This window comes from Ooceraea biroi, chromosome 5 (genome assembly GCF_003672135.1).
Source record: "Ooceraea biroi isolate clonal line C1 chromosome 5, Obir_v5.4, whole genome shotgun sequence".
Taxonomy (NCBI): Eukaryota; Metazoa; Arthropoda; class Insecta; order Hymenoptera; family Formicidae; genus Ooceraea; species Ooceraea biroi.
In genome coordinates this window covers 3,366,108-3,391,815 of record NC_039510.1, presented here as the reverse complement: position 1 = coordinate 3,391,815, position 25,708 = coordinate 3,366,108, and the positions used below count along the sequence as shown (strand labels likewise).

At 47.0% G+C, this 25,708-nt stretch overlaps 1 protein-coding gene across 12 annotated transcripts; it reads left to right on the top strand.

Moving 5' to 3' along the window:
• Window positions 1–282: 282 nt before the first annotated feature.
• Window positions 283–25,708, top strand: LOC105287650 (chromodomain-helicase-DNA-binding protein 7). 12 transcript variants are annotated; one of them, XM_026969644.1, is made up of 21 exons: window positions 700–833; window positions 1,042–1,081; window positions 7,540–10,710; window positions 10,888–11,217; window positions 11,371–11,771; window positions 11,847–12,209; window positions 12,301–12,595; window positions 12,693–13,205; window positions 13,366–13,593; window positions 13,704–14,020; window positions 14,117–16,276; window positions 16,485–16,574; window positions 17,273–17,473; window positions 18,215–18,638; window positions 19,064–19,349; window positions 19,458–20,722; window positions 20,951–21,194; window positions 21,283–21,559; window positions 21,644–21,788; window positions 21,888–22,583; window positions 22,855–25,708. In XM_026969644.1, exons 3-21 carry the CDS (start codon window positions 7,645–7,647, stop codon window positions 24,802–24,804), a joined length of 13,251 nt encoding a protein of 4,416 aa, XP_026825445.1. In that variant the 5' UTR covers window positions 700–833; window positions 1,042–1,081; window positions 7,540–7,644; the 3' UTR covers window positions 24,805–25,708. The 12 variants fall into 12 exon arrangements, with proteins under 12 accessions (XP_026825449.1, XP_026825445.1, XP_026825456.1 ...); XM_026969648.1 differs by lacking the exons at window positions 700–833; window positions 1,042–1,081 and adding an exon at window positions 283–415; XM_026969655.1 differs by lacking the exon at window positions 17,273–17,473 and having other exon boundaries at window positions 13,366–13,590.

Genomic DNA, 25,708 nt, shown 5'->3' with positions numbered 1-25,708 from the left:
TCTTCATAAACGCTTGATGAAGCGTTGGTTACTAGAATCTAGTTACACTTACCAGAAAGACACGAGGCAGGCGCACTTCGTACGCACGACCAATCACAGAAGTGGACAAGCGACGCTGATTGATGGACGAGAGATGTCAACGGCAGCGAAAGCAGCTGGACGCCATTTTCCGCTGATGAGGTCTGCGGCACTGGCGTCGCGCGGCGGCGACGACAACGACGACGACGGTCATCGCGTGTGAAGTGCGAGCGAGTGCCGTCGACCCGACGGACGAATGGATGGACGTACGTTAGCAGCGTGCAGTGGTCGAGGAGTGCGCGTAGGATTCTGGTGACGTCGCGACGCGACGCGATACGTACGCGGCGCACGCGACATCGCGTGAAGACCGGGGAGAACGCTCGAGCGGGTCGCGCAGGTACGAGTACCGGAGTACCGCTCTGGTCGCTCCATGGAATTAGGTTACCGTCCAGCGTCGGATCGGACAAGCCCGGTCGATACTACGGGACGCCGTGAAACGCGTACGGGGGAGAACGCGTGCCGCCGCGGCGAGCGAGGCATCGCCGCGAGTCCGTCCGCGGCTCGTTCGACTGGTCGCGCGCCGCTACGGCGAGTCGCGACGCGCTGATCCGCCGATCGGGTTCCTCGACCTCGTCCCTGTCCCGACGGCGTGCGCGGTGATCGGTGCGCTCCGTGCCTCTCGTTTCTCGATGCCTCTCGACGCTGCGACAGAGGCGGCAGCAATACCTATCGAAGGGCCGAACGCGTCGCGTTGTGTCAACGTAACCCACGGCGGCGGCAGCAGCACTAGCAGCACCACCACCGACGCCTCTTCAGTAATTAAACCAAACAAAATGGACACCGAGATAACGATTGAGCGGACGTTCATGTGGTAGCCTCTCTCTCGTTTTCTCTGTCTCCGCCTGTCTTCCTCTTCCCTCCCGCCCCTCCTACCCTTCCTTCATACCTACCTATCTATCTACCTCCTACCCCCCTCCCTCCCGCCCGCCGGTCTACCTGGACTTTTTTTGTTTTCGTTATTAGATGGAACCACGGAAAAGATGGGATCGCCGCTCGTACAACTGTGAGTACTTCCTCTCACCGATCGTTGTCGGGAGTAAATCGTTGATTTGCCTCGCGTGTGCGAGGTGAATCCGCTCCGCACTCGCGATCGCGCGTCTCCGCCGTATCTAGGTCTGTTCTCTTCAGCCCCGCTCCGCGCTCGCCTGCAATTTCTCTCTTTCTAGAGATACACATTCGTTTCGCCGTGTCTCGAGTGCGCAAAGTGTAACGCACAATGCGGCTAAGGAAAGCAGACCTTTTGACAGCTGTCTCGCGACAAACGCGATCGACGGTGCAGTCGACTTGCCTTTCTTGTTTAATGTGCGCGGATCGCGTAGCCATCTGTCACTTGTGATTTCGTACGGACTTGCGACGGTTTATTAAATCCCACTTTGTTAATTAACGGAATTACCTGCGGGCAAATTTGCCCTCCTTTATGGAATCTTACTGGTTATTTTTTCGTCAGACTTTCCGTCGACACGTAAATGAATTCGTTAGCTTTTCTTTTTTTCGAAGCAACTTTGCGCGCGAGTCATCGATTTATCGATTTAAGTGTCATAAATTTATGCGAAATGCATTCTACTGCACGTGAGATCCGCACGAATCGATTATGTACACGCACGCATCGGCAAACTCTGGATCGTGTGCACGTTCTTCAAGGAAGGTTTTACAAGAAACAATTATTGCGAGCAATGGTCATCGCGGAAGCACAGGTTACATCGAATTTTTGCATGCGCGGAGGAACAAACGGAGGTGCGCATTCGGCGCAAACCTGATACTTTTCAATTCGAACCGAAATCTGAATTTGGAGTTTTCGAAACGCAGGAAGCGCGCAGGGTGAACACGAATGCCCGTTTTACGCGGCGGTAATATCGTCTCTCGAGTTCGAGACGACGATCGAGGCCGTGCTCGTGGGATGAAATACGGTTTTCGAATTTCGGACCGTTAGGCGACGCGGATTTTACGGAGTCGCGGCGGTTCCTCCGCATTTGCCATTGTCATCGTTTATTGTCGTCTTCGTCATCGCTGTCGCCGTCGGTCGCTGCCATTTGAGCGTGGCACATCGAGAGATGTATTCGAATCGATACCTGCGGAATACGATTGGTTAATCGAATATCCTACATGCGGCTATCCGACTTTATAAGCTAAAATCTGATTGGTCCTCTTTCTCGTGTAATTTCGACTCCTGTCTTGCCGCTACCAATTGCGCGGTGCGCCTTTACCACGATATTGAATACTCGATGCGTTGCCAGTGTGATTCGTCCGTAGCGTGCTCTCGTCGTCTCTCTCTCTCTCTCTTGCTCGCTCGCTCGCTCTTTCTCTCATCGTTTTCTTCTCTCTTCTTTCTCCCTCGCTCTTCTGCGCCCGTTATTGCCTATCCTTTCACTAAATTCGCACGACTCCCACAGACGCCACGGCACATGTACGCGCTCGCGCGCGCGCGCACGTCACGCTCACCCGTAAATTTGTCCATCGTAAAGAGAGTTCGAGCACTTTGCGAGTCTCGCTCCATTTTTCTCTACATTTCCGGCAAACAGCTCCGCGTATAACCGGTGTTTCGTTGAAACAACGTGCGACGATGATGACGAATTGGTTGCTATGCCAATGCTACTTTATTTCACGTATCATGTTAATCATTGCTTTAATTTTGTTATTACAATGTTAAACTACCGGTTCGAAGGATGTGCCGTCTATTGCTGAAACGCTTGAAACGTAATACAGTTAACAGCATCTTGTAATTTACTGTCGGGTGTACCAATAACAAATAGATAATCTGACAGAAAAGCACGAAATTGATCAAATTTGTTTTGAGTTATGAAAATAGTCACACAGAAGAGACGTTTCTTAATATGACTCATGATAATTTATATAAAACAGAGTTTGGCGCATTCCTTAGAAAAATTCGTAACACATTTGCAATATTTTCCTACTTATTTCCATCCATCTACGTATCATCAGATTCCATGTCGATTAATTGCGATAATGTCGATTACGCGATAAAACGGAATTTGGCGCATTCGTTAGGAAACTTCGTAGCATACACCGTTAAAAATTGTGCGTCCATATGCTAAAATTTTCTTGTGTTGCCATGTTTTGATTACTACTTCAATGTAAAATTAACATACAACTGATATGTTATTATTTTTATAACAATTTTATATGTTAACTTCATAACTTAACATTTTGTGTATGTCTCTTAGAAATGGAATATTATTTCAAATGCTTTTAACAATAATTTTAAACAATCAACATGTCACAAAGTCAGTTTAACATTCTAAAAGAAGTTAAAGTAAATCTTCAAATAATCATGAACTTTGACATATAAAATAATCAAATTTACTAAAATTAAATGTTTCTATCAAAAATAATTTAAGTTGAAATAATTACTATCATGTGTTAATATAACATAAAAAGTAAATGTTCATATTGTACGAACGAAAATGTTCTATCAACTTTTCTGATGAGTTATTGTAACTTCTCTTCCATGTAGTTTTCAATTACTTTGTATGTTATTTTTACATCACACTTAAAGTTACAATAACAAAAATAAATGTTAAGTATTGTGTTAATTAATTAACATTTCTAGTTTGTCAAGAAGTAACATATGACGAATGAGTTACTTTAACTTAAAATTTAGAGTGGACTTTCTGGGACATGCCAAAAATGTTAAAATTAACATTTTATTTTTTACTGTGTATTCGCAACGTTTTCTTACTTATTCCCATCTATCTACGTATCATCAGATCTATGTCGACTAATTGCGATAATGTCGATTACGCGATAAAACGGAATTTGGCGCATTCGTTAGGAAAATTCGCAACGTTTTCTTACTTATTTCCATCCATCTACGTATCATCAGATCTATGTCGATTAATTGCGATAATGTCGATTACGCGATAAAACGGAATTTGGCGCATTCGTTAGGAAAATTCGCAACGTTTTCTTACTTATTTCCATCCATCTACGTATCATCAGATCTATGTCGACTAATTGCGATAATGTCGATTACGCGATAAAACGGAATTTGGCGCATTCGTTAGGAAAATTCGCAACGTTTTCTTACTTATTTCCATCCATCTACGTATCATCAGATCTATGTCGATTAATTGCGATAATGTCGATTACGCGATAAAACGGAATTTGGCGCATTCGTTAGGAAAATTCGCAACGTTTTCTTGCTTATTTCCATCTATCTACGTATCATCAGATTCCATGTCGATTAATGGCGTTTGCGGTTGACATCTGCAACGATAGAAAAGACACGAGGAAAAACGGTAGCCATTACAACAGATCCGGTTCGTTTCAACTTTGCACCTACGACACCTCCCATGCCTCATAAATCATATAAATACGTCTACGAGATATAGAATCGTTTCTTGCAAGATGCTGTTAATAGAAATGGATCATAAATGTATAGATCAAGCTAGGCATCAGGTATGAAAAATGTCGAAAGAGAAAAGCGATTTCCTCAAAGTAACAGGAATGGGCAGAAAATATAGAAAACTTTATTGTTCGATTTTTCTTGGAAGTCTACGTCCTTCAGGGCCTAAATATACTTCTCAATTTCTCGCATGAAAGTATCGAAAGACGCAGATGCGATAAGTCGATTCGTTTAGCTACTTTGGAGCTCGTTCGTACTCGCAAAGCCGAAATACACGCATTTTGCATCGAGTTCGGAAAGCGCAGGTAAAACGGACAGACCTAACAATTTACGAGCGAGTACGCTCCTTCGCTGCCGCGCGCACCTTCCGAGAGCGCTCGCGACGCGTTCATACTCGCGAAGTGAAGCTCGCTACGCGGCCGCACACATACGCGCGAACGTACGTGCGTGAGTAGGAGCCGGCACGAACTATACGACACACACAGTAACGCGGGGCCCGCGCGCATGAGATTGGGAGATGCGCGCGCCGCCAGGTGGTGCAGCGAGCGGGCGGTGCGCGGCCTGTGCCGCCGCGCGTGTGTGCCTGCGCGCGGAGAGGTGCTCGTTCTTTCAGCCGTGACACACCGGTAACACACTCGGGGAAGCTAGTACGTTTACTTGTCACAGTCGTGTGGTAACTGCCTCTTTCTCCTTCTACTCCTCCTTCGTATCGAGAGAGAACGGAACAGGGTAAGCGAGGAAGCGAGCGAGGAGTCGTCCCCCGCGAACGGAGAGGTGGCAGAGACGAGAGAGTGAGCACGAGTGTGCGAGCGAGTGAGAGCGAAGGAGAAAAAGAGATGCGCGTGTAGATGTGTGGAATGATTCGAGCCTGCGGACATGCTTGCACCTCGATGATCCGCGCCGCCACCGCTGCCGCAGCAGCCGTCGCCGCCGCCAGTGAGGATCGTGTGAACGCGGGCGCGAACGAGGGTGGTTTCTTGATGGGACGAGTCGCTGGCGCACGGCGGAGCACGGAGCGCGTTCTTAACCCGCCGAGGATACACCGCGGTGAGACGACGGAACGACGGCGAGCGAACGAGCGGCGTTGCGCTCTTTCTCGTCCCCGACCGCCCGCCCGCCTGTCCGGCTAGACCGCCGCAAGAAAGTGCCGTCGCAACTTGGAAAGAGTGCCTCGTACGACGACGACGACGGCGCGACGCGCGGAGCGACGCGCTGCCGCCCGATGTCGGAAATATCGAGCGTCGCGGTGGCCGTCGCGCGACAACGACGGATTCCTCTCTCTCTCGCGGTTGCCCCGAACGGAAATCTCTTTCTCTCTCTCCCCCGCTCCGCCCTCCGCTTCACTCGCGTGCCGTCTCTCTCCCTCTTTCCCGCGATAATGGCGTACTTTCCGTAGTAGTCGGGCCATTTTTCTCGTCCGTTTCTTCTCTCTTTCTCTCACTTGTCATCGTCGTCGTCGCGCCGTCGTCATTGCTGTCGTCGCCGTCACCGACGTCCTCACCGCGAATGACTCGGTGACGCTCACTCGCGAGGGACTCGCCGTTCCGCCGATATCGGCATATGCCATAACCCCACGACAACGAGAGCCGCACGGCGGCTTCTCGCTTTACGGTTGTAAGGACGCGGCGATGAAATACAGCCGCGGTGAGAGAGAAAGAGAGAGAGAGAAAGCACAGAGCCTCCCTTTACCTTTTTTTCTTACCGTTCGGTGCAGTTTCGACCGTTTGTTCCTTCATTCGTTCGCTCGCTCGCTCGCGTTTTCTCTCTCTCTCTCTCTCTGTCTGTCTGTCCATCTCTCTCCCCTACCTTTTTCTCTCTTTTTTGCTCTCCTCGTATACGCGCGCGCGCGCGCGTACATCGAGTGAGTGTATTTTTGTTCGTTTTCCGTTGAGACACGGGAACATTCTCCTCTTTCTTTCTCTTTTTCTCTCTTTCTCCCTCCTTTTCTCTCGTCTGTCGTGCATCGTGCATTTGTAGTGTGCATCGAGTTTCTACGTGCCCCAATTTTATTGTTTTATTTGCTTTTCTGGCTTTTTTTACTCTTCCTCCCTCCCCACTCTCCTTCAAAGCTTATTTCTTCGTTTTATTTAACGTTATATATCGATTCGCAGTACCGTGCGTCGATTTTTGTCAGTTTATCATTGATACATTCCGATGAAATGTTTATTTACAAAATATACTGTTATGCCTAAGGATTTCGTTCGATGTTGGTTATACCAGAGGCCATAAAGACCCAACAAGTTGGGTGATACGCCAAATTCATATTTCTCTGAGCTGCTTTTCGGCTTTAATCCCTTTTGTATAGTGAGTCTGTATGTACACACATACATACATATATTAATTGCTCATTACTATAAATTATTAAACAAGCTTCAATGATTCATGATAATTTATGATTATCACGATGACATAATGTTAATACGTACATTTTAACTCTATATTTGAAATTTTACATATGGAAAAGAACAATATTCTTGGAGTAACATTTTGTTACGCCGTCCAACGTTTTTTTATTTATTTCTATCGTGTAGCGAAAGGATTAATAGTGTTCTTTTCTCATCTTCCTTTATTCTCTGAAAATTTTAATTTTATTCCTGATTTCCGATTATTGCACATTATTGAGACTCATTAAACGCAATACAGTACTGATTTTTAGTTGTATCTGTGTTACAAAAATATTTTTATGACGTTTATCACAAAATATTTGACATAAAAGATGATGTATTCTTATATTCTTTACCTTGATTCGTGACGTAGCCTGTTTTCTTTCCTTCTCCTCATTAATATTTACGCAATTATTGTATGCTTATAGGGTAGCGAGCAGTATGTGGTTTTAATGTACAGATATAATAATACCAAGCGTATATAAATCTGAGTTTTTTATGTGAAAACTATAGCTGGAATACGTTGCAAACGTTGCTAGATATATTCCGAGGGGGAAAAGTTATGACGATTATGACAAATTGAACCATAAGCGTATAGCTTTTCCCCTTTGGCGTATGTCACTTCGACAAAGAGAATTAATAGAAACTTTTCTTCATTATACGCAAATTTGTCTGAATAAACGCGTGAAGTACAGAATCCCATTGTTGTTTCAGACAGCAAGAGCTTGGCTTTACCATGGGCACGTTACTGGCTATAAAAGAGATCATACAATATTCTCCTGAGCCTGAAATGGGGGCGACGAGTCCTTCAGCGTAGACATGGACTACGATCTGTTTGGTGAAGATGTCAGTGGCTCGATGCTCGAGGCTCTTCCTGATCTCGGAGGGAACGATCACTTCGATCCTGCGCCTGCGAATAATTCCGTAGCGGTGTCCAGGGACGGTCTGAATTCTGGCCCTAATGGAGGAGGGAGTTACATTAGCCAATCTTACATTTCCCAAGAATCTCCAATACAAAAATTGACGACATTCGGCGGATCTGAATTTGGTAGTTCGAATCAGTTGCAAAGCCCGTCGCAGCGCAGCATGTTCAACCAAAACCTCGGTACGTTCGATAGTAGCACCACCCCCCAGCGTGCTATGGTGCCGGGCGCTTTCCAAAATCAATCGCGCAGCATTGCGCCGCAGCAGCACAGGGGGCCGCATCCAGGTAGCGGTGGTCAGTATCCTAGCTACAATGACAATATCTATTCTATGGAGCAACAGCACTCGATGGCGAGGGCCAACATGAGCATGGACCCTAGCCAGCAAGGTTGGCCGGGTAATGGGAGCGGTTACCCGCAGATGCAGAGGCATTATAATCAGATGGCTCCGCAGCCTGGCGCGTACAGGCAACACATGCCACCACAGTATTCTCATCAGCAAGACCAAGCCGGCGTGATCAATCAAAAGATGCAGCAGCAACAGCAGCAGCAGCAACAGCACTTTGCTGGTCAGCAAGGAATGATAAGCAACATGGGTGTTTTGCATCAATCGATGCAAGCCGGCGCGACCGGCGGTGTTTATCAGCACATGGTCGGCCAGCAGCAGCATTATCAGCAGGGCAATTCGGTAGCGGCGATGTATCAAACGACTCCCGGCTATCCAGGCTTTGCTGCGGCCATTCATCAGCAGCAGCAGGCCCAGCAGCCGCCTCAGGCGAGGATGCCGCAGCACCATCATCCGACACATGCTACCCATCAACCACATCCGTCTCATCCTCAACAGTATCCTCAGCATCCGAACGCGCAGCAACAGCCAACGATGGATCCTCAGTATACCCATCACGCCACATCGATGTTCAATCAACCGCAACACTCGGCGCCGCCGCCGCAACAGTTTGGTACAGCGGCAGCGGCAGCGGCCAAACATTCGACGAGTCCGCAGTATCGCGCCACGTTTCCTCAACTGTCGCCGCAGATGTCCCCACGGCCGCAAATGTCCCCGCGCCCGCCGGCGGTGCAACAGCAGATGTCACCGCGGCCTATCATGTCGCCCGCCAAACCCACCACGCTGTCTCCGCATCCGCACGTTCAGCTTCCGCTTCAGCAGGGCAGTCAGCCTAACGCGATGTCTGTGTCACCCTGCCCACCTACGTCCATGCAGATGAATCCATCGTCGCAGCAGCAAACTACTCTGCAAGCTCTTGAGCAGATGGTGATGCCGGGAGTCGCCGTATCGAACCCCAGCGTCTCGGCTCCGGATCAGTACAATCAGTTCCCGCAATCGCGCCCACCGATGTCGCAGACACCGAGTGTACTGCCTCAACAGTCGACGGTGCAGAGCCCTATGCCGGCCCAAGTTACGGGGCCCAGAATGCCAATGCCCGCTCAATCGCACTCGCAGTGGCAATCGCACCCGCAACAGCAGCAGCAGCAGCAACAACAACAGCAAATTAGGCCAACTATGGGTGTGACTGAAGACAGAAGCAGCACAATGGAGCCTCAGCAAACGCCGATCATGTCTGAACAGAGCGCGCCAATGTTCCCCGTCACCGGGCCGGAAGCTACTGTCCATAATGTTGCGGAAACGGTGACAACGACGAGCACAACGACAACGAGAGAACCTACCACGACGACGACGACGGAAGCAGCAGTAGCAGCGGAAAGCGTTGCGCAGAATCCGATCGAAACCCCGAAGCAACCGGAACAGCCCGAACCTTCGTTGCATCAGAGCGCTCAGCAGGGTCAACAACCTGATGCAACTGTGCAACTCGGCCCACCACAAGTAGATACCTTGGCACAAAATAACTCGCAAAACTTGCCCTTAGATCATGCATCTACGACTGCAAATATACCGGCATCTGCGAATATATCGCAGATCGAAACGGTACAGTCTCTTCCAGCATCCAGTACAAGTGGAAATATGGAATGCACAAACGTGACAACGTCGTTACAACAGCAGCAGCAACCACAACAGCCGCAGCAGCAGTTGTCTCAACAACAAACTGTTACCGCATCTGTTCAAAATCCTATCTCCGGTATCGAAAGTCAAAATGTGTGCGAGACGAAGCCGCAAGAACAAAGTATGGATATACATCAGACGCCGTTGAGCACGACGCATTCGCAACAACCTGTAGGACAACCACAGGCACAGCAACAACAACCGCAACATGCGCAGCAGCCTATTTGCCCATCTCAGCCAGTACAGCAGTCGGTGCAGCAACCGTTGCAGCAGGTTCACATGGCTCAACCACAGGTAGTTCAGCCGCAGGTGACGATACCGGTTCCTCAGCCGCAAATGCAATCGCCGCAGCAATCACAAATGAACCAATCACAGCCGGCAGCTGCTCAGATGAACCAGCAAATGCAACAGCAACAGATAGCTCAGCCACAAGCCCAACAACAGCAGCTGCAACAGATTGCACCAGTTGCTGCAGCCCAGCAACCGCAAATTTCTCAACCTCAACAACCTATATTGAACCAGACTCAACCACCGGTGCAGCCGCAACAGATTCCGCCGACGGCGCAATCTCAACTTGGACAATCGCAGCCGCAGCCGCAGTTAGGGCAGACAGCGCCACAGCAAGGCTCAACTTGTGTTGCACAGCAGGCGCAATCAACGACAGCACCTACGCAGTCACAGCCGCCTCACATGCAACCTCAGCAAGTCGGCATAATGCCGCAGAATGCTGCGCTGATTCCGCCTCAGATTCCTCCACAGTTGCAAACCGCTCCATCGTTGCAGACTTCTCAGACTCCATCGCAAATGCAGAATCAGAATGCTCAGGTGCCGTCCGCGCATCTAAACGCTCCGCAGATACCCACGGTCAGCCAAACCACTGGTATGGTTCTGCCGCCGCATCAAGCCGCGGTCCCTGTGCCAAACTCGCAAACTCCGCATCAGGTATTATGATTAACATTAATTATTTTCTCTTACTATTTTAATATACTCTGAGACATATTTTCAAGACCCCAAGCATTAAAAATTGCAAAAAAATCAATGTTTTGGAATCGTCACAGTGATGTCTTCCCTTAAAGATCATTTATTCAAAGATATTAACGTAATGATTATTCTTGATAGTATCATCCCGGAAGTGACATGATTACTGGCAACACCGTGCCGAATATGTACACTATGCCGACTAATCCGACGCAAGTACCGGTTACAACTGGTGGTTTCGGTACGTCTTGTGCACCACTAACGCATCATCAGGAACGAGCCGCTTTGCAACAGCAATTGCAGGAACTTTACTGCATGCCACCGGCACCGGAAAATCAAGAGAAAATAGTTGCTTTGCAAGAGAAGCTGCAGGCGCTACAACAACATGAATCGAACGATCAATGTAATGGTGGTCCGCAATGTATATTGCAAACACCGATGTTTACTGCCGCTGTAGTTGATAGCCCACAGGTAAGGACATAAAATTTCCTATAGAATTAAAGTTTTCTGAAAATTATATCTTTTGTTGTTTCTCGTATAATTATTATTATAAATAATCATTCTTGTATAACTATAATTACAAATAATTATTCATTATCAGCTAAATATCGTTATCTGAAATAGGTTTCTAGCACAACTGGACGTGGACGCAGCAAAGGTACACCACGAGCGAAGAAAAGCCGGAAGAAAGCTGATAAAGAGGCATCAGCGCCTACCGCCGCTCCTCAGCAGCAACCTGAACAACCTTTGTCGGACAATAAAGTCACTCCAGGTGATAGTAGCAATATTGTAGACAGTGCTGCAGACTCAGAAGAAATCAAACCGTCTTCCGGGAACATGGAGGAGGAGTGGCCTAAAGGCAGAAAGTCGCGGTCACCTCGGAAACCGCGCAAACCGAAGGAACCAAAAGAGCCGAAAGAGCCGAAACCTAAGAAGGAACCGAAACCACCGAAGGAACCGAAATCGCCGAAGGTCGCACGGAAGAGGAAGGATAAGGATAAAGATTCCACGAAGCGTAATAGAAAGTGAGTATAATAACGTGTAGAGTAACATATAAAACGGCATATAAAACAGCATTATATCTACTGCTACTCTTATAGAAAAACTATTCAATCTGAGTCCGCTGATGATGAAGTCGTACGCGAAAGCGAAGAAACTGCCGTTTCGGATTCTAGTGCTGTTAAGGACTCGGAGACAAAGGTGTGTGAACCGTCTATACAGGGTGACCAGGAACAGGTGGACTCATCCACCACAGAACCTCTGTTAACTGAGGGGAAGGAAGAAGGCAAAGAGAAAACGGGAGCCGAGGATGCCCCGGAGGAGGAAAAGAAAGAGGAAGCTTCGGAAGCGACTACCGCGAGCACTGAAAACGCGAGCAGCAGCAGCAGCAAGAAGAAATCTGCATCTAGGAAACGATCGAGCAGCAGCAAAGTTTCCGGAGGGAAATCCTCCAGAAGTTCAAAGTAAGCGACAGCGACTCTCAATTAAAATATGCCGTTATGTAATGTGTGTTGATTTTAATTTTATCGTTTTTCACTTTATCACTTTTCGCAGGAAACGCAAGAGTCGTATCGCGCCCGATTCCGACGGTGAGGAACTGGCAGCAACCCCTCCGCCGTCACCCGAAGCCGGTGACGACGTAAATAAACGTCGTTCTGCAAGAAATACTCATCGCAAGAAGTATGTAGATGACGTGATGTTACGTTTCTCAGACGACGATGTTCCTCTGCAAGAAGCGCAGCTCTCGAAGAAGGTAGAGGGCACGAATGCCTCGAAGCCTGCCGCAGCCAAAAAGGAGGGTGGTGAAGGCGGCGAGATTGGACCGAACAAACCCAACTTTGTATACATTGTATGTTTTTATTCTTCGGATTGTTAACGTCTCTTCAAAGAGAGAGAATTCGCTGTAACAATTTTTCAACTTTTCCTCTCCTGGTTTTTTTTTACAGAATACTACTGACGAGGATTCTATGGTTGTGCAACATATCTTGTGTTCTCGGATGGGAAAGAGAGAAGTTAAGCCCGTAGTGCCGAAGGTAGAAGCGCCTCCGGAGAAAAACGGGAACGCGGAGAAGGAAGAATCGGCTGACGACAAAGATGCCGCGTCTGATGATCCCGTGAAAAAGGAGGAAGACGTAGAAAGTACCGAGAAGGAAGCCAAGGTAGAGGCTACCGAGGCCGAGGACGAAGAAAAAAGCGAGACCGAGAGCACGAAAAAAGAGGAAACAAAGACATCGGAAGAACCGCAAGTCGTGGAGCCCAAGCCAACTGAAACCGCCGTTGTCGAGGCGAAACCACAGTTTATCGAAGCCGAGGAATATTTCGTCAAATATCGAAATTTTTCGTATTTGCATTGCGAATGGCGAACGGAGGAGGAATTGTATAAAGGGGATAAACGTATCCAGGCTAAGCTAAAGAGATTTAAGCAGAAGCAGCAACAAAACACCAACATTTTCGAAAATGTATTTAATATTATTTATCTTAAAATTTGTGATACAATATGTAGAATATATATTGCTAATATTGTAGTTTATAAAAATTGGCATTACCAAAAATGTAAAATATGTTTCTCGTGTAATTTTCTTTAGTCCTCATTTTCGGAACTCTTGTCTTTTTTTTTAGACTGAGGATGATCCCTTCAATCCAGACTTCGTCGAAGTTGATCGAGTCTTGGACGAAGCAACTCATACAGATCCGACTACCGGAGAAACAGTGCGACACTACTTGGTTAAATGGCGGTCTTTGCAGTATGAAGACTCGACCTGGGAGTTGGAGGAAGATGTTGACCTCGAGAAGATAACACAGTTTGGCAAATTCAATAAAGTACCACCTAAGGAGCAGTGGAAGGTGGTAATATGTTAATTTATATATATTGCAAATTTATTAGATTTATATTTATGCTATTGCGTTTATTTATACATATTTTCTATGTAAAATAATGTACAATTGTGCCATTTTAGCCGAAAAAGAAACCTACAGCTACAGCTTGGATGAAACTGGAAGAATCGCCGATTTATAAGAGCAATAACAGTTTAAGACCGTATCAATTAGAGGGATTGAACTGGCTGTTGTTCTCGTGGTACAACGGACACAATTGTATTCTTGCCGATGAGATGGGTCTGGGAAAGACGATTCAATCTCTGACGTTCGTGGACGCGGTCTATAAATACGGAATTCGTGGACCGTTCCTAATCATAGCTCCCCTATCGACTATTCCGAATTGGCAGCGAGAGTTCGAAAGCTGGACAGACATGAATGTCGTAGTATATCATGGATCGTAAGTATACGGAAGATCCATGTATATCTGTATATACGTAAGCAAATTTAATTTACACATTTATTTATGTTAAGTTACATTATATTAAAATTACAGTGCGGCGAGTCGTACTATGCTTCAAGAATACGAAGTTTATTACAAGAACGAGAAAGGACAGCAAATCAAAGACTTGGTCAAATTTAACGTACTGATTACGACGTTCGAGATTATTATAACCGACTTCAACGAATTACGCGGATTTAACTGGAGAATTTGCGTAATAGACGAAGCTCACCGATTAAAGAATCGAAATTGCAAGCTTCTGGAGGGGCTCCGGCAACTGAATCTGGAGCACAGGGTACTCCTATCAGGCACGCCGCTGCAGAATAATGTCAACGAGTTGTTCTCTTTACTAAACTTTCTTGAACCGCAGCAATTTGCGAGTAACGAAGCATTCCTCAAGGAGTTTGGTAATCTAAACAGCGAGGGCGAGGTGCAGAAATTACAGCTTCTCCTAAAGCCGATGATGCTGCGTCGGTTGAAGGAGGATGTCGAAAAATCGTTAGCACCGAAAGAGGAGACGGTCGTCGAGGTGGAACTGACGAACATCCAGAAAAAGTATTATCGGGGCATCCTCGAGCGAAACTTTTCGTTTCTCGCGAAGGGCACCACGTCCGCCAACATCCCGAATCTTATGAACACGATGATGGAGCTGAGAAAGTGCTGCATCCATCCGTTCCTACTGAACGGCGCCGAGGATCAGATTCAGTTGGATTACAAGACCGGTGAGAAGGAGGATTCCGAGGCGTACTATCACGCGTTAGTGAACAGCTCTGGCAAAATGGTCCTGATCGACAAACTGTTGCCGAAACTGAAAGCTAGCGGTCATCGAGTCTTGATATTCAGCCAGATGGTGAAGTGTCTGGATCTGCTCGAGGACTACTTGCTGTACAAGAAGTACCCCTACGAGAGAATTGACGGTCGGATACGTGGGAATCTACGACAGGCTGCGATCGATCGCTACAGCAAACCAGATTCGGATCGATTTGTTTTTCTGCTGTGCACGAAAGCGGGTGGCCTCGGCATTAACTTGACCGCGGCCGACACCGTCATTATCTACGACAGTGATTGGAATCCGCAGAACGATCTGCAGGCGCAAGCCCGCTGCCACCGAATCGGCCAGCAGAAAATGGTTAAAGTCTACCGTTTGCTGTGTCGCAACACGTACGAGCGAGAAATGTTCGATAAGGCGTCCTTGAAATTGGGACTTGACAAGGCGATCCTGCAGTCCATGAATACTAGCCAAGGCGGCAAAGAACCCAGCAATAAACAATTGACGAAAAAGGAGATAGAAGACCTGTTGAAGAAGGGTGCTTACGGGGCCATCATGGACGACGACAACGCCGGTGACAAGTTCTGTGAGGAGGACATCGAGCAGATACTCGAACGGAGAACCCAGGTCATCACTATAGAGGCCGAGAAGGGGTCGACGTTCTCCAAGGCGAGTTTTGCATGCTCGTCGAACCGTTCAGACATCAATATCGACGATCCCGATTTCTGGAAGAAATGGGCGAAGAAGGCGGAAATTGACACGACTGAGAAAAAGGAGGAAGACGAGCTGGTAATATCGGAGCCACGGCGGAGAACGCAGATCAAGCGTTACGGCCACGACGAGTCAGTCGTGGACATGTCCGAGTTGGACAGCTCGGACGAGAACAGCGACGACGATATGGGCATCGGCCTGACCGGCAGGAGCAAGAAACGGCGCGATAAGTTCGGCAAGAAGTCGCGCAAATTCTACGACGAGTACGTGCCGCGCGAAGGCGAAGTGGTGTACGGCAGTTGGGCACGTAGTGAGTGCTTCAAGGTGGAGCGCGGATTGCTGACGTTCGGCTGGGGCCGCTGGGAAGAGATTTTGCAGCACAGCCAGTTCCGACGTGGTTGGCGCGAGATTGACGTCGAGGACTGCGCACGAGTCATTCTGCTCTATTGCTTGCGCTACTATCGGGGCGACGAGAAGATCCGCAGCTTCATCTGGGATCTGATCACGCCCATAGAAAACGGCGAGAAGGTGAAATGCGTGCCGATGAACACCGGCGGCCGGAACAGCCGGCAGAAGAAGAAAGGTTCGCGTGTTCGCGAAGGCAGAGAGACTCGTGGGTCGGTGATCAACGGCGGCCCGAACGATCCCAATCACTGGAGCAACGCAGAGAAGTTCGACGGGGACATCTTTCTCGAGAGCAACTACAGGAAGCACCTGAGTCGCCATGCCAACAAGTACGTATACAGTAATATCAAATATAACATTAAATATATTATTACATGAAATATAGATGTAATAATGATGGTACGGTTTATAATAAATGGTTAATAAGGATTGCACGGTTCTCTATATTATTATTATTATATTATATCTATATTATTATTATTATATATTATTATATATATATATATATATATATTATTATGAGATTTACATTTGCAGGGTGTTGTTGCGCGTGCGAATGCTGTATTACATCAAGCACGAGATCATCGGCGACTTGGTCCAACACATCTCCGATGGCGTGCACGTCAGGTGAGTCCGCGTCGCTTTTCTCCTTACGCTTTTTCGTACAAGACCATAAATCCATCTATCACGGACTCGTGTATTACTCACATATGTGCTTACCACGGAGCTTAAGCATAGTTTGCATGTGCGATGTATTTGTTGATATCCTGGGAGCTGTTACCTGTATGAGGAATGCTCATAGAGCCGAGTCACGTTGATCTACGTAGCTCTGTAAAACGACTACCAATACGTTTTTTTTTTTATCTTACCGCTACTAATATGGAAAATCGTTTCCCCATCCTGTACACGCACGTACGTACATGTATCCGCGCGCTCGCGAATCGCTACACTCATCAGGCACTTTTGCACACTTGGGTAAAACACTTGGTCGCGCGAGGATGGTCGCAGATCCGCAACAGAGTGGTAAGGCGTAGGGTTTGTTGTCGCTGAGCAGTGCACTGTAATCGAAGGTGATAATCGAAACGCGTCATCTCAATTCGTAGGCGGCTCCGTGACGGATCGTCCTGACGATCCGCCACGTGCTCTTTCGAAATTCTCTACGGGAAAGGGATTCTGCGTTACTGTGCGAACGGGGGATCCCTGAGATCCCCCAGGATCTCTCTGTAAATTATGTTAACTTGAAATTTCTGCGTAAATTTAATGAACACACTGATCGGCACGCAAACAACAAATTGGCAAACTTGTAAATCGAAACCGCCCTACAGTGGGTTGCCGATACACAGTCCTTCACCTTCGACGGAACGACCGGCAAAATGGTGGGACTCGACAGCAGATAAATCCTTAATTGTCGGCACCTACAAACACGGCTATGAGAATTACGACCAGATGAGGACTGACCCCGCGCTTTCTTTCATTACAAGCTGTCCTCCCCCTTCCCAGAACTCTCAGAACAAGAATACCGCCGAGTGAGTACCTTAGTATTTTTTTTTCTCTTTATATTTGTCATTTATTTCGTTCTTTCTCTCTCTTTCCTTCTCACTTTCTCTCTCTTTCTCTTTTTCATTTCTCGTTCTCTCTTTTTCTCTCTCTTTTTTCTCTCTCGCCGTTTCTCTTTCTCTCGTCTTCTTATACGCTGCCTAACTGTCCTAACACATATGCTGCTTGCACCGCTTTCTATATATATATGCTTATACGGTCATAGCTTTAATTTTCAGCAAGTAGAATGACATACAATGTTTACTTAATCTCGCTAATCTCTCGATATCTTCGTGTAATATTATTAACGTTGCTTTACGAAAATAAAAGGGGTCTATAAGAATTTTAACTGAAACTGAACGAACGGCATTGGGAACAGTATTCTTTTGTATCTTCGAGCTAGAAATGTTTTATATCATGTACGTGAAAAAGCTGCGTGCATTAAAATAGATCATCATCTGACTTTGCTGCCTTTCTATTTATAGTTGACGTTACGAAACATCGAGAAAGCAAACGATAAATTGGACCAATAGATGCTATTTTCTCTCTTGTAGTTCTCTCCAAATGTCGCAAAATGTAATCCGAACGAGAATTTTATGTAAAATTATTTCAAAACTTCCACGCGCGTGTATATACATACATAATAATGAAGAAAGAACCTCTTGTTTATTTTATTGGAATAGAACATTTGATATTACCGTCTCGTTACTATATAAACTCTGAAATTATAGCAGCAGCAGCCGAGACGATAATAGTTTGGAGAACGACGTGGAAGATGGTGAGTCTCCCGGAATGACGAAAGATTCAAAAGATTCTGACAAGTTCAGCCGAGAAACGCCGGCGGACTCTCCCGCGATTTCGAGTAAGGCAGACACACCGATACCGGAAGCCAGCGGCAGTCACGACGGGAACGATATCCTCCTTCCGGATGAGGAAAAGACCTGGCCGTCCGCGGTAGATCTCAATACACGATTGCGTCGCGTAATAACCTCCTATCAACGAAGCATTAACAAAAAGGAGGAGGTCAAAGTTATCCCGAAAGGAAAGATGGGAATGGAGACTGAGACTCCTCCCATAAATCATACCAGCATGATGCACGAACCGCCCTTGAATATGCAAGGCTGGGATTTACAACAATTAGCGATGTACCTTCTGGTCAGTATATCATTATATACTAATTATAATAATAAAATATATAATAATAAAAAATATACTAATTATGACCTATAATTAGTTCTCATTTCATGTAAAAGAAGTAGAGAAATTCCGTATACCTTGGCCTAGTTTACACCGTACGTTTAGGTCAGTTGGGAAGCGACTTAATCTGACAGGTCTCTTTTTCGCTTGCACAACGATATAACATGTGTAATCATATTCCAAAATATTTATCTTGTTCAATAGACGTGACATGAGGACTAAATTTTTACTAAACTGACCTATATTTAGTACATCTAAAAGTATCATAGATCTACATGGTGTAAGCATTTAGTTGGAAGCTTACTTTAGGTCAGAGTCAGATCAGGTTGCGCGAATGAAACGCGGTGTGAACTAGGCCATTATTTCGTCGATAATGTTCACAGAAAATGGAAAAGAGAGAGAAGATGGAGGCTATAGTGAAGGAACGAGAACGTACTCGTATCGAGGAACAAAAGGCCAAGTGGACCCGTCGAGAAGAGAGCGAATTCTTGCGGGTGGTGTCCACGTACGGCGTTAATTACGACAGGAAGAAGGCCCAGTACGACTGGACCAAGTTTAAAAGTATCGCTCGATTCGACAAAAAGACGGACAACGATCTCACGGATTACTACATGTCGTTCAGAGCGATGTGCAAGAAGGTCTGCAACGCTAAGCTGAATGAGGACGAAGGTATACAGTTTGCAATAAAATTCGATCGGTATATTCACTTATATCGGTGAGATATAATTGAATATACAATGATATCCTATTGTACGTTTCACTCTGTTGACGTTGCAGATTTTACAGATGTTCCAGTGGATCACTTGAGCCCGGCCAAAGCGAGGCAAATACTCGACCGCGTGGACCTTCTGAGCAAGATTCGCGAGGAGATCCTGTCGCATCCGCATTTCGAGGAGCGACTCTCGTTGTGCCAGCCGTCAGGTGACACGCCGGATTGGTGGCAGCCGGGGAAACACGATAAGGAATTGCTGCTCGGAGCCGCGAAACACGGCCTCGGACGTACCGACATAACTATACAGAATGATCCGGATTTCTCGTTTCACAAGCTCCTTACGAGGAGTATGTACGCGGGCACGCAGACGCCTAAAACGATGGACAAATCTGAGAAAGCCATAAAGCTCGAGAGCAGGGAAGATATCCTGAAATTCGACAAGGACGAGATACTCGTGAAATTGGAGAAGGGCGAGGGTACCTTGAAAATCGAGAAAGTTGGAGCTAAAAAAGACAAAGATCAAAACACTGCCGACAAGAAGCCTGAGAGCGCGGAATCGGACAAGACTCAAGTGGAGTTGACTATTGTCAAAGCAGAGGCAAAACCTTCCGAGGAGAAACCTATCGGTAGTTCGTTGACGATCACGACTGTCCCGAGATCGTCGGACGCGGAGAACGTCGCTGTGAAGAGCGAGGAGAAAAGCGAGTTAGCCATTGAACCCGTCAAGAGTGATAGCGCGAAAACTGCTCAAACTGAACAATCAAACGACGAGAAGCCTGCAAAAGAAGTTGGCACAGAAAATGCAGAAAGCCTCCCTGTCGTCGAGCTTGAGAAAGAAGATACGGTACAAGAAAAAGAAACCGCTAAGCAAGAGACAGAGCCTGTTGTTGTTGAAAAATCGGAAGAAGTGCAAACGCAGGAAGCGGAAACGACCGAGAAAAATGATGTCGAGACTAAAGATGAATCTGAGAGTGTCGAGAAGAGCACCGCTGAGAGTACCGCTCCTATTGCCGAAGACGAGACTAACAAGACTCCGACAAAACCGGAAGTCGCACCGGCTAAAGAGGAAGTCGAGGTGCAGGAAGTAAAGGGCTCGGACGTTGCTAAAGAGAAACCGAAAATTGCGCCGATCGAAGACAAATGCAGCGTCCAGGCGGCGGAATTGAAGGCGATGTTCCCGGATCTGGAAGTGATACAACCGTTGTCGCGGTTAACACAGATCGACACGTTCGTTCTGCGTGACAAACCGGCAGATTACAATAACGAGCCAACGGTGGTGCAACTCTTGGCACACGGCTGCGGCAATGCGACATCGATCAAATGGCCCAAAGTACGTACACACCTCGCAAAAATCGTTTTAAAAATATAAAAAATCTCTATAAAGATACATTCTTTCAACTAATATTTTCTTTATTACATAAAATGCTGATATTGAAATTGAAAATTTATTTATTGAAAAAATAAAATTTAACGTGCTGCAATCTGTTTTCCACTAAATTTGTTCGGCGTTTCATCATGCATTGAATCCTGTTTTGCTGATTTTGCCTTTTCTCTGTAGGAGCACGCGATTGAAGCTCGTTTGATGCATATCGTGCACGCGATAGAGCACAAAGAATGGCCGGTATCGGTGAACTTTAGTGCTGGCGAGGAGCTGGACATGTCGCAAAATGAAAAGGAATGCTCGGAAGTGATAACAATCACCACGGACCACGGCATGTCCAGATCCATAGCAAGCGGAAACAACATCTCCGCTTCGAAGAAACGCAAGAGGCACATCGCTATCGATGTGGAAACTGAAAGAGGTAATTTCATCATAACGTGATCCAATCGTCATCATTAATTCAGCACGTTTAGCAGTATGATATTTATATCTGATTGTTTATTCCGCAGCCAAACTTCACGCGCTTCTCAACAGCAGTCATCTAAGCACGCCATCGTCCACGCCTCTCAGTAAACCAGTCGTGCTATCCGGCGCAAGCACCTGGGAGATCAATGACGAGTCCCAGTCTGAGGAATCGCGACGCTCTACGCCGGTTCAGCCACCGCCAGCGCATCAGCAAACGCGAACGCCGAGTATACAGTTTGACTTGAAATATACCGTTCCAGGAAAGACCACTGTTATACCCGGGACATCGAGTACCCTGACACCCATCGATTTATCTGCCGGGTAAAAAAAGATAGAATAAGAGCTGAGTAATAAATAATATAATAAAATATCTCTCTGAAAAATTTAATCGTCTTCGTCTTTCAGCTATCCAAAAACGAATCCAGACAGCAATAAAGACATGATGAACGAAGTCCAAGACTTCTCCATGCCAAACAAAAACAAACAAGTCAGTAGTAATAAAGGGAAACTAGATAGCATGTTGGATAAACTCATGAAAAGGAAAGCTTGCGTGAGTGATCTTTAATCTTTTATCTTATCAAATCCTATTAATTAATTTTGTTAAATTTGATTAAGAGTAGATTGAATATGTAATTTATCCTTTTTGCAGCCGGTGGAGGAACCGGTGGTCGGAAAGGAAAAGAAACGGAGAAAATTGGACGAGATAGTATTGGGTTTGAGCGCCGCGAAGGAACAGCAAAGCGGCCATTATCCTGAGCACAGCAAGAAGAACACAATCACACCTAACGTCACAGTAACTCCTACCTCGGCACCGATGGGGCTTCCCAACCCTCCGACAAGCGCCCAGAAGCCGTTCTCAATCACGGTTACGTCGATTCCGTCTTCGCGAGCCTCGAGTTCATCTGCGCCCGTTTTACCGCCACCTTCGTTGCATTCGCACAAGGATACTTTCTCTGCGTTGTTGGCTCAGGCCGAACAGCAAAATCGTGAATTGAAGAAGCAACAGCAACAACAGCAGCAACAGCATCAACAGCAGCAGCAGCAGCAAGCTGCCTTCAATTCAGCGCACTCGTCTTCCTCGAGCAGTCACAGAAAAAGTTACGAGGCGATGATCGCGGACATTAACAAAGTTGCCGAGTTCTCATCCAAGATCAGCCCATACTCACATGAGGCGAAGGTGAACAAGTGGCTGGCAGAACAGAGCGCCATGTCGGAGCAAATGAGTGCGGAGTTCCTAAACGCTCCTCGACGACGCAGACCGCGTGTTGATCCATCTTTGTTGGATTGGAAGAAACTCACCGGCGAGGAGAACGTTGCCGTCATCAACCGATTAACCGGCAAAAAAGTACGTATCGTTTCGAAAGTATTCAGTGGGAATTGATTGTCGTATGATTATTAATTGATATTATTATTATTAATTGAAATCTAAACGATCCTGGAGATTTGATATTTGATTATTTAAATTAATAGCCATAGAAGAATTTTCGTCTCCGCGTATAGAACGTTTGCTATGGATACTTGTGGTCTCCACGCCGAACCAGGCCGTTTTTATGTTGCATCTGCGTTTACATTGGCAGCAAGTATTTAAATTAAATTTCTCTTCGCTTGTTTTTCAGGTAACTGGCAGCAAAGCACCACAATTGAAACGTCTCGGACAATGGCTAATGGAGAATCCGATGTTTGATGTCGATCCGAAATGGGCAGAACTCGTGAAGGAACGCGGCAATCTTCCGCACGATTTGCAAAAAAGACTACCGGGTAACGAGCGCGGTGGTGTGAATAAGGGCAAGAGCACGGGTAGACCACCCATGATGCCGAGTCCAACGAGCCAACAGTCTACTAATCCTGCCAATCTCGTGGCAACATCCATGGCGTCCGGTCTCAATTTCCCGCTCGGCAATCTGAACAATTCCCTGCTTTCAGGCCTCTCGCTCGGTAATTTCGATCCAAAGAATAATCCGCTGCTGATGCCGTTCGGCGGACTGACAAATCTAGGTGCGCTCAGTGGCCTTGGCAACCTCAGCAATCTAAGCAACATGGGTCTGACCAATTCGCTGTTCGCCAACCTAGCCGGACTTGGTTTGCCGTCACTTGCTGGCATGGAGGCCGCGTTGAACGTGCAAGCGGCGGCGAGTGGTAGCGCGGCAGCGGCCGCCGCAGCCGCTGCAGCGGATGCAAATCCAACCGTAAGTTCAGGAGGCAGTGGTAACGGAGGTAAGAGCGGCGGCGCGAGTTCTAGTATGGGCGGCAGTGGAAGCAGCGGTAGCAAATCACGCGGCAACAAGCTGGATCAGCCGACAACCAGCAAATCATCAGCTGGGCCCTCGACCTCATCCGCCGTCTCGTCCGCGGCCACTATGCCAACTCCCTCGCCATTCCCGTTCTTCTTCTCGAATCCCGGCCTCCTCTATACCCCGCTGGGCTTGGGCGGCTTGAATCCATTCTCTATGCAGCCGAGCGGTGTTTCATCGGCCTACGAGAGTCTCGCGCAGTGCGGCCTCCTGAATCCACCGACATCCAGCAGTTCCTCTGCAGCGCGCAAGCCCGCCTCGTCCAGTAGTTCATCCAGACAACGTGAATCCATCCCAGAATCATCGAGCTCGTCATCATCGTCGAAACGCAAGGAACCTGAGAAAAAGTCATCTTCTAGATATTCGATGGATCCGGCTGTGACTTTGCAACAGTACACGGACATGGCAGCGTTGCACAGTAGCGAGGAGAGACGCCGCGTCAGCGAGTCGCAACAGCAACAACCGCAGCATCAGCAGCAACACGATAAGAGAGAAACAGCTGTCGCCGAACAATCCGATGCGGTGGCAGCGGCGGTAGCAGCAGCGGCTGATTTGGCGGAGAAAAAGTCCGAGCGAAAGAGCAAGGAGCAGGAAATGAAGGAAGCTTTGGAACACCTGAGCAGGACTAGTGCCGAGCTAATCACGCGCAACATCGAGGATGCGGCGCCACCGGCGAGGCCCGAAACGAAACGAAGCCGCAGCAATACGGAGAGTAGTCAGAATTCCGATCAACAGCAGCGTTCGACACCGTCAACGCTCGAAGTTACCCTGGAGCCCGTCATAAAGAAGACACATCTTGAGGTGGAGACAAGCGCGAAATCGTCCACGCCAAGTAACGACGTACCAGTGGTGGAGATCGAGCCCGTGACGAGACCGTCTCCGACGACGCCGACGAAAGCGGTGCCAGCGTCGCAGGAGGATGGTAGCGTATCGCCCGCGGAGCCCGCCAAAAAGGAAGTAGTGAACGAGCCGACGACGCCGACCACGAGCGCGGCGACGTCGCCGTCAGCGCAGAATTCTAGTGGGAAGAGCGACGGCGGCAAATCCGCGACACCGGAAGCGGAGGAAGACAGCAAAGGCGGTGCCAAGGCGAAGAAGGCACGTAGCGGAAAGCGACTAAGCGTCGAACCACTGCCAGAACGTAAGAATCTTCGTTCAAGCGCTGGTAGACAAGCACGAGCAGCAGCTGAACGGCAAGCGCGAATGGAAGGCGAGATGCAGCACTCTGAGCAGCAGCAGCAGCAGCAGCAAGATAGCCACGTTGCGGGTGAGTGAGTAAAGCGGACTCGTCGAACTGCTGCTGCAAAGCGATAACGACGACCGATTCCAAGGAAAGGATTCCCATGGCCGACCCGATATAAAAATTCCGTGTAGACAGCACGGTCGCTGTCCACGGCCCTGTTTTTCTATTCCACTGATTCGACACTACTCGCACAACGAAGATCTGGATGTAGATAAATTCCCTGTTTGACGCTGGCAAGGATTTAGAAGCGTAAAGTGTTGTTCTCGAATGCATTGATCGCTCATCGAGGTGAAAAATTACGGACAGTGATGGAATAGCCTGCTGTAAACTTCGCTTTTTTGATGATGTGAACATGTGCGAACAAATGGAACTCCTCTGTTTTGTGGGAGATGAATTGCGTACTATTGTATTGAAAATAGTGTGTGTGTGTGAACATGAACGTGATCGTGCTGCAAGAGAGGTATAACAGAGAGAAAATACTCTCGAATACGAAGACTGCGATAGTATTTTATCATTCGATACTTTGTGTAGTAATTAACTTTTAATTGCGTATAATGATACGATAATAAAGGTATAGTTTTGTTAAATTTATTATCCTATACTGTATCTCTTATTAGTTTTGACCTGGGACTGTTTTATATAAAAAAAAATATATATATAAATATTATAAAATTGTGTATTCGCCATTGCGCATAAAGCAATTTAAGAACGGCAAAGCGAAGTAAGCGATATAATCGTAATGTAGAGAGAAAACAGTTACAGTAATAACTTAATAAAAAAAGAAAAAAATGTACATATTACACAACTACGCCTAGAGACGAATAAGTGACAACAGTGTACTTGGAAAAAAAAACAGAAAAGTGTATATAATGCAGTGTACTTTTAATTACATTAGGTGAAATAATAAACCAGCTTCTTTTGTTGTTTGCAAATGTC

Excerpts from the sequence above, each read along its gene's own strand:
- LOC105287650 (XM_026969648.1), top strand. The coding sequence starts at position 7,645 with ATGGACTACGATCTGTTTGGTGAAGATGTCAGTGGCTCGATGCTCGAG. Across the intron at positions 14,021-14,116 it reads GTCGTAGTATATCATGGATC|TGCGGCGAGTCGTACTATGC; the intron begins GTAAGTATACGG and ends TTAAAATTACAG. Across the intron at positions 17,474-18,214 it reads CAGAACAAGAATACCGCCGA|CAGCAGCAGCCGAGACGATA; the intron begins GTGAGTACCTTA and ends CTGAAATTATAG.